We start from the raw sequence: 9139 nt of genomic DNA on the forward strand, positions 1-9139 counted from the left end.
TGGCCGAAAGCAGTCTAATGCTTTTGATGACTGGGTTCTGGAGAGATCGATTGTGCGAGAAAGGAGGTCCTTGTCTAGTGAAGATGATCCTGAATGAAACAATATGGAGGATCTCTGCCACCGGATTTCAAAACATAGGAGGGTTGTTGAGGCTAAAGTAGTGGATAGCCCCTAAAAGAGATAGCATGTGGATAGTCGACATGGTGAATTTCACCGTGGCTCTAGGCAACAAGATGATGACCGTAGACAGCAAGATATATACAGGGACCAGTTAAGGCAAGGTATGAATCACAATAGTAGGTGATTGCAGGGTAGGATTCAAATAGAGGCTAGTGGCTTCAAAAGAGAGCCATCTAACAATATAGAATCTGATCAATAAGGCAAGTTAGAGAGGGCTTGTTCCAGAAGGTCACCAAGCAGATGGGGCTTAAACAAGGACTTACGCTTGCTAACTGCAATGAAAACTTGTGATATTTTTACAACAGTGGGGTCTCAAGCCACCAATCAAAAAATCAACAAAGATATGGATGAAGGGTTATCATAGGGGGTATTGGGGCCATATAATTGAGAAATTGGAAATGCTTCTAGCAATCATTTGAAATCCACACCAGGCACAAGTGCTCCCGCCCCTACCACCTATAGGGAAATATTCCCTATGTTTGGAAACAAAGCTACCTTCGTGTAGTGGGGTTGAGAGAATATCAAATTCTGGTTGTCAACATTAGACCCGAAATCCATACTAAGAACTAGGCAATTCAATGAGGCCCATTATAATCCACAACCTATGCCTTTCTCCTTCATGAGTTTCTTCTCATCACCGACTTTTTGTCACGAGGTTGTGGAGGATTTTCAGCTCCCTAAAAAGACAATTTCTTTGTTTCAATTTGAAACAACCACAATGGATTATTTGGATGCCTACCCCTGTGGTCCTAACTAAAACTATCAATTTCTTTTTGTGGACCTTGCTGAAAGAATAGATGAGTTGAAGTTAAGGTTGCTTTTAAGGAGTCTTACTTTCACTTTTGGTGTGAAAAATAAAATTAAAAAAAACCAAGTTCAAATCTATATTTCCCTGCAAGATCACCCAACAGTGCAAGACGGAATGGAATACCCTTTGTACAGATTTTAAATAAACTTAGTGTGTGAGCGATGTGTGTGTAATATGTGATGGTGAACATACAAAGTGTGTGTGCAACAAGGATGGATATCTCTTGATCCGTTAGAATGCCTGCCTAATTACGCTAAGTATGTTTTACCCCACATAAAGGAAAATATATGTGTATAAAGGGTTGCTTATTCCTCCTAGTTTAAACTATGTGAGATTATAGGGAGGTGGAAGTCAACATAAATAAATAAATAAAAAATAGATATAGAAACATATGTAATGAACAGACTGTGGGGTCTTGATACCAGAAACCAAAAACAAATTATGCTGAATACTATCTATTAATTGCGCTGACAATAGAAAAGGCTCGAGAGAATATTGACGTAATTTCCATACACCAAGGTTGGAAAGAAATGTCCCTTACACAAAGGTTGGAAAGAAATCTCCCTCCTTTGGTTGAATTTCCCAAATGATTCAAAACAAAGAAGAGGAGTTTTCTTTCAATGTTGTTGTGTAAAACTCTTGTAAGTTTTTTTAACAAAAGGATCTTGAATATAATAGCTGGTTAAATGAGAAATAAGGATATACATCTTATTTCTAAATGACGAGTGTTTAGTGTAAAATGTTAATCGTTGTACGGTTAGTGTGTGCATCTAATAAGAATATAGTAATGTGGGCTTGACTGGTACAAGTGGAAGGATATTTTAAGTGACTTTTTAGAACAAATTGTTACATGACTGAATGTTGTCATTTACGATATGCTCAGATATTACTCGACTCGATCTGCTGAAAGCTATCATATTGAGCTTTAGATTTGACCGAGGATTCCGCTAGATCCTTCTCACCGTGGCCTTTCCAAATCATTTTCCAGGCAACCAGTCAAATCTCTGAACATCTATTCAATTTTTGGGGTTTGATTTTCCTTTTGGGTTTTGCTTCTGCTATTTTTCGACTATTTCTTTCTAAAGTTGAAGGTTATAAATGAAAATGCGGCTAATTGTTGTTAGGCAAAGACTGTAGTCTGTAATTGATCAAAAACCTTTTACTTTCCACAATCGAAAGTTAATATAGATTCATTTTTTTGAAGATCAAGTTAGGACAAATAGCGTTCAAATATATAAAAAGCCACCCATTCTACATTGGGACAACCAGAGTCGTATATGATTGATAGAAGACCCACTTTTTAATGCCAGGTAGTACATCTCCACAAGAGGAACCAGTATTGAGCCTTCTGTGTCCTCTCTAAACCATGGCACATTCACTCTACTCCCCTTCTCCTCAAATGATGGAACCCTCTATTCAACCCCAATTTTTGCATTCCTTGCGTGGATGATTTGAACTGGCAAAACTAAAGTGCATGACAATCAATCCATTTCAGAAAAAACAATTAAAAATATAACAAATGTCACCGAACCTGGCGTGCACGAAGGCTGCCACTCAACTAAAGCTCCACCATATACAAATAAGCTCTTACCAGAACCTCCTTCGCGCCCACGCGAACGATTCCCATTGTTCCTCACACGATTACCCATTCCCCTGTAGTTACCCCACGACGAAGCCCCATCTTCTTGTATTACATCTTTCCCTCTTTGTCAAGCCGCCGCCACGCCTCCTTGTACCCCCTTCTTGAGTTCCTACCCATCGGTGTAAATCGGGCTCGAACCACCGGAGTACAAACCCTGCTGTCAAAATATGATCAACCCTCAACAAAAAGGTAAAGGAAAAATTATAGAAATTTCTATCATCTGCAATGATGGAAAGTAAAGCTTTCAAGCCCTTACAGATCTCTTTAATAAAGAATTCAATAATGTGAAATTTTTCTAAGAAGTATCATGAAAAGGAGAGGGGCAGAATGCCTGCAGATGGTTCTATATCATCAGAATCCAGTGTACCTAGAGGTCAAAGTTTTAGGAACACTGAAACAAGGATAGATGCCATAAATTTTGCTGGGCCTAAGACTCTTGCACAAATCAAACAAGAAAAGAATTGTGAGAGCAGTGAAGAAAATTCTACAGCACAATCAACAGAGCATGGATCCTCACAGAATCCCTCTATGAAGAGTCCAGACAAACAAGGACAAAATCTTCCTTGGGAAGGAAGGAAGATGAGATTGGGCAAGGTAATTAGTGATTCAAGTGGGGAACAAAACTTTCAGGCTCTAAAGCCACTAAGTGATATTCTGAAGAAAAAACGGAAAGTGACTCAAGAAAATGGTGACAATGAAGGAAATATACCTACAGAAGGGCAGGGTCAGGCCATTCAGAGTTTTAATTTGAGCAAGGGAAATGATGGCTTGCCACCACCTGAAAAAGATGTTGAAGAGGGAGAACTTCCATCTGGTGACAGTTACACATCTGAACTGCCCACTTTTACTCCTGGGGTGAATGACATTGAGGCATCCAATGACGTGGATACTCTTGTAGAAGACAAACCATCAGCCTTTTCAAATGGAGCAAAGCCTGTTGTAGTGGATGACTAGGAAGATCCAGTAATGAATGATGCTATTCACAGAAATGAAGATGTTGACCATGAAGAGTATGATTTGGAACATGCAGAGAATGAGGACAATGAAGAGTGGGAAAGGAATGAAGATGAGCAAGAAGATTGAAGACTTTCTAGAAGATGATGATGACGACGACTTTGCTAGGAAGCTTGGTGGCATCTTCTCTTGATTAGTGACTTGTATTAGAAGATCTGTTGAAAGCTGTTTGCAAATCTGTGCATGTATTGGCAAGCACAATGGTGGTTTTCTGTTGTAGTTTTGCTTGGAATGTCAGTGTAAAATGCCGATTTCATGTGTTGCTTGACGTGATGTTCTCGCAGCTATTCAAGATAATTGTTTCTTTTGTCTGCACTGAATCTTGTTAATGATGATACAGATCCTATTTGTAACATTTTTTTTGTAGCATTTTTTTTAGCAGTAATGGTTATGTTTTGCATTAGGAGAGGGTTGTAGTTGAACTGGTCAGTGGTGTAATACAAACACAGACCGCAGCCTTCACATAAATTAGTCATAGCCAGTTTCAAGCTATTCTGCTCTGGTCGATTCTACATATCAAGCAGGTATACTTTCTTTGTATAATTTTTTTTTAATCTATTTATGACACTAACTTGTGTATCTGTGTTTCCGTTTCAGCCACTAGATGGCTTGTCAGGAGCACCAACACCATCAATAGTGCCACCATCGTCCTCAGCATCATTACCGGCATCTAGCACTGCAAACAAACTGAAAGTTACCTGCTATTTTTTCAGCAGGGATATTGTGTAAAGGGTGATAAGTGCCCTTTTGTGCATGGTCTGTTTTCAGGAGCTAATCTAACTTCTCAAAAGACAAAAAAACCAAGTCCAGCAGTTATAGAGCCTCAGGCAAGTGGGAAACAAACATTCAATGAAACTGAAAGCAACAAAGATGGAAAACATCCATCTGATTTAAGCTTTCCCAAGGTAGTGCAATCAATTCATCCTAATGCAGTGCAGTCAAGCAACCCCATGACATTGAAGTGGGAAACAAACAGTCAATGAAACTGAAAGCAACAAAGATGGAAAACATCCATCTGATTTAAGCTTTCCCAAGGCAGTGCAATCAATTGATCCTAATGCAGTGCAGTCAAGCAACCCCATGACATTGAAGTCAAACAACTTGCAGGAAGTGCAGTCAAGAAACCCTGTGCTAGCAAAGGCAAATAACTTCAAGGCGTCACAGTCAAGTAACCCTGTTGCATTGCAGTCCAATAACTTCCAAGCAGGGCATTTGGGAAATCCTTTAACACTGCAGTCAAATAATGTCAAGGAAGCCCAGTTGCAACCAGAAGCTAGACATGTCTCTCAATCAAGATCTCAGCCTACCTATATAAAGGGAAGTCCACATGAAGTCGAACAATTTTTGCCAAAGATTGAACCTACAAGACAAAGGATACATGATGCTTCAAGAAACAGGTCTCGGATACGCCCGTCTCATCCTCCAGAAGAGAGACTACAAAATGGATTGGAATTGGAGGATTTGCTGGGTGGATCATCGCCAGGATTTGATGTACTTGTGGATGATGGACCTGACCAGCTAAGCCACCGGGAGGATGCTCATTACTATAAACATGATATGGAATCTGGAAGAGATGCAATCAATGGTCGAGAAAGAAATATGCACAACAAACGAGAGCTTGTCCGAACTGGCTACTATGACGTTGAATTTCAGTATGACCATGGAGCTTATGAACCATATAAAAACAGGGGATATGAGCGCGGTGGCCAAAAGCAGTCTAATGCTTTTGATGACAGGGTTCTGGAGAGACCGATTGTGCGAGAAAGGAGGTCTTTGTCTAGTGAAGATGATCATGAACGGAACAATATGGAGGATCTCCACCACCGGATTTCAAAACATAGGAGGGCTGGTGAGGCTAAAGTAGTGGATAGCCCCTAAAAGAGACAGCATCTGGATAGTTGACATGGTGAGTTTCACCGTGGCTCTAGGAAACAAGATGATGACCGTAGACAACAAGATATATACAGGGACCAATTAAGGCAAGGTATGAATCACAGTAGTAGGCGATTGCAGGGAAGGATTCAAGTAGAGGCTAGTGGCTTCAAAAGAGAGCCATCTGACAATATAGACGCTGATCAAGAAGGCAAGTTAGAGAGGGCTTGGTCCATAAGCTCACCAAGCAGACGGGGCTTAAATGATCATTTCAGAAGCAAGTATTATGAAAAGGAGAGGGGCAGAATGCCTGCAGATCGTTCTATATCGTCAGAATCCAGGGTACCTAGAGGTCAAACTTTTAGGAACACTGAAATAAGGACAGATGCCATAAATTTTGCTGGGCCTAAGACCCTTGCACAAATCAAACAAGAAAAGAATCCTGAGAGCAGTGAAGAACCTTTTACTACACAATCAACAGAGCATGGATCCTCACAGAATCCCTCTATGAAGAGTCCAGATAAACACAAAAGAATTAACCGCTGAATTGTTCTACCGTGATCAATTCAGAGGAGAAATTTAAAAAGGCTTTTTGGAGATCCGAAAAATGTGGGTAAAGGGTTAGTTAATGCCAACCTGGTGGATAACAGATAGGTCGAATTCCACCTTGAGAACTTGAAATGCCCTACAAACAACGGTGGAAAGATCTGATAAAACCTTTGAACAGAAAATTAGTGAGTGAGAACCTGAGATTGGGCGAATGAAACAGAGCGTAAAAATGACAAACTTAACGAATAATAAACTAAGCAGCTCGCAAGGGCAAAAGGAATATCTAGCTGGTTCATGGGGAACAGATTTTGGATTTTTCTCTGCCACTAAAAAAGAGTTGCGTGCTGCAGTCCTAGCTCGGATACCTCCAAAGGAAACATCCTAAACAATAACTACCTCCAGAGGAAACATCCCGAACAATAACTCTGAAGACAGAGAGGCCATTGGATTGGGAGAAAAAAAGTCAGTGTGAAGATCAACGATCAATCTTCAAACAATCGTCTAACACAACAAATCCATGGTCAAGAATAGGACACGTCATCAGCTAAGGTAATTCATTTCAAAGGGAAACGCCTTACGACGTAATTATTTTTAGGTGTTTTGACTATTGCTAAGACATAAATTCCTAATATATTTAGATTAAAAACTGTTTTATATATTTTTAAGTGTTATAGTGGTAGCCTCTCGTTTCAAATACAACCTTAACATCTTTAGCGGATTGGAATAAGACTTAAGAAATAGACTTTCAATAAATAAATTTTCGTAATGATAAAACTAAAGAAATAAGCTCTAACATCCTGCCTCAACTCTTACTAAATCATAAATTAAATTCCTAGATATACTCTGTAGCTTGAACATTCGTTTAACGATTCACCCTGATATAAAAAAAATATCGGGCTAATACTGTTCGGTGGCACTTGTATATCCAGCCATCCGTATGGGTGATTGAGAATGTGTATGGTTCGTATAAATTCTTCAACCGATAATAGTAGAGTAAGCTTTTGGTATTTGTTTTGCAGAAATACTTATATAGCAGCAATTCTACCAGATTAGCATGGCAGCACCGTAAGCAATCGCTGTTTGATCTTTACATAATTTTTTTCGTCTATCCAAGCTTGTGCCAGAATTTACCAAAATGTATTCTATGGCATCATGTTGTTTGATTGCAGCCATTCAATTCTCCCCGTTCTCAATTCTAAATCAGAGCCTCCGCCATTGTTTGATGGAACCCCGAGGTGTATATCTTAATTCTAATGATTTCTGCATTTTACTATTAGTTATCACATTCTACTGGAATACGAATTGTATGATAAGTTGCTTAGGTATTCATTACTAAATTTGATTCGGATTTTACAGACTGTATGTCAGTTTGACATGCCCATATGCCCAGCGCGTTTGGATTGCCAGAAACTACAAGGTATTTATCTCGCTGATTCCCCTTCTCCTTGTTGGTAGGTTTTGTATTGCATTGATAGAGCTGTGAAAATAAAATGCAGGGCCTCGATCAGATCCAGATAGTTCCGATTGATTTGCAGGACAGACCTGCGTGGTACAAGCAGAAAGTTTATCCAGCTAACAAGGTAGACTCATATTCTTCTTATTTGTCTCAATATCCTTTTATATTTATCCTTAATTGCCTGTTTCAGGTGCATGTGACATACGCAGATGCCTCCCTAGGCTCTCTCGGTACCAGCAACAAACTTTTTTAATAGAGTGCTATGAGACTATCAACAACTTCATGACAGCAATAGCATTCAAAAACAACTGTATTATTTAGTAATTACATTATAAACAAATAAACATGGATGCACAACAATTAAGGATTGCTCATCAGGGATTCACCCACAAGCATGGATGATCAAATGAGAACATCATCATTCTCATTCACATGGTTTATTAATAGGCATGATTCGTACAATAACATTTGTGTTTGTATTTGTAGATTCACAGTGTTGTTCCTCGACATGTTCTTGGCTAGGAAACAATGCACTTTGCACATAAATAACCATATTTAAATCTTTAGACCAATGCCTTTTCAATTTAAATATTTAAAACAATACCTTTTGAATGGGCATCTTTATCCCACATTGTAGAAACATAAATTGATCGCATGGAAGAGACAGAAGGTCGCCGGGCACGCACAAGTATCTTCAAGCACCACTGCAAATGGAAGTCTTTGGTACTTAAAGAGTCTACAGAAATATTAGAAATACTAATGAAGGGTGGAGATATCTAACATTTCGTGATATGAAAATAAAATGTACTGAGCATTAGCAAATGAATCCAGCAGTTCAAGTTTGTTCCTAGGGCCTCTAGACCAGCTTCAGATATATTCAAAACATGAAAAAAATCCATCTCGTAACACAAAATGGTAGTAACTATCAAGGACTACACTTTGCTCAGAATTCTTTAGTCATACTAATAACTTCATGCAAGTATTCATCTCACAGAATTCTTTAGTCATACTAATAACTTCATGCAAGTATTCATCTCACAAATGCAGAGTAATAATAAATATCAGAGATTGCATAGAAATATTTTGAATCCCATAAAAAGTTTGCAACCATAGAAGGAAATTTGTACCACAAAATTGCTTTCTAATAACTGTAAATACAAGAATGTCTGCCCAATAGGCTGCAACGATAAACAGAGAGAAAAGAGTTGTTAAAAGAAAAGAAAGAAATATACAAAAATTGATAAAAGAGATTCTGTAAAGAAAGTGGCAAATCCATCAGGTAGGTACCCTGGTATTTAGAACATAAAATGGCCCACAAAGCTCCTAATAGAGATCCTTGTATTCAGTGCCAAAAATTCCAACCTGCGCAAAGTACCCAATGCTACCATTTTATCCTTCCTTGACTGCTGAGTTCCTGCCTCTTTTTGTGTAACTGTATTCTCAAAATAGGATGGAAATGAAGTGGCTGGAGGTTCAGAAAATTAGATATACGGTTGAACTAACTCACAAAATAGAAAAAACAATATTGTCTTCATGGGACAGCCGGAGGAGGTTTTGCTGCATAAAGTTTTGAGAAGCTATTCTGCTCTGGTCGATTCTACATATCAAGCAGGTATAC

At 38.8% G+C, this 9139-nt stretch overlaps 1 protein-coding gene across 1 annotated transcript; it reads left to right on the plus strand.

The window, feature by feature from the left end:
- Window positions 1-6980: 6980 nt before the first annotated feature.
- On the plus strand, window positions 6981-7789 carry LOC149260199 (glutathione S-transferase L2, chloroplastic-like). Its single transcript, XM_089379224.1, has 4 exons — window positions 6981-7130; window positions 7235-7300; window positions 7422-7482; window positions 7562-7789. Exons 1-4 carry the CDS (start codon window positions 7120-7122, stop codon window positions 7772-7774), a joined length of 351 nt encoding a protein of 116 aa, XP_089235350.1. The 5' UTR covers window positions 6981-7119; the 3' UTR covers window positions 7775-7789.
- Window positions 7790-9139: the final 1350 nt, after the last annotated feature.

This window comes from Pinus tabuliformis, chromosome 6, assembly GCF_031772625.1.
Source record: "Pinus tabuliformis cultivar Carrire ecotype Pingquan chromosome 6, CPIR1, whole genome shotgun sequence".
Lineage (NCBI taxonomy): Eukaryota > Viridiplantae > Streptophyta > Pinopsida > Pinales > Pinaceae > Pinus > Pinus tabuliformis.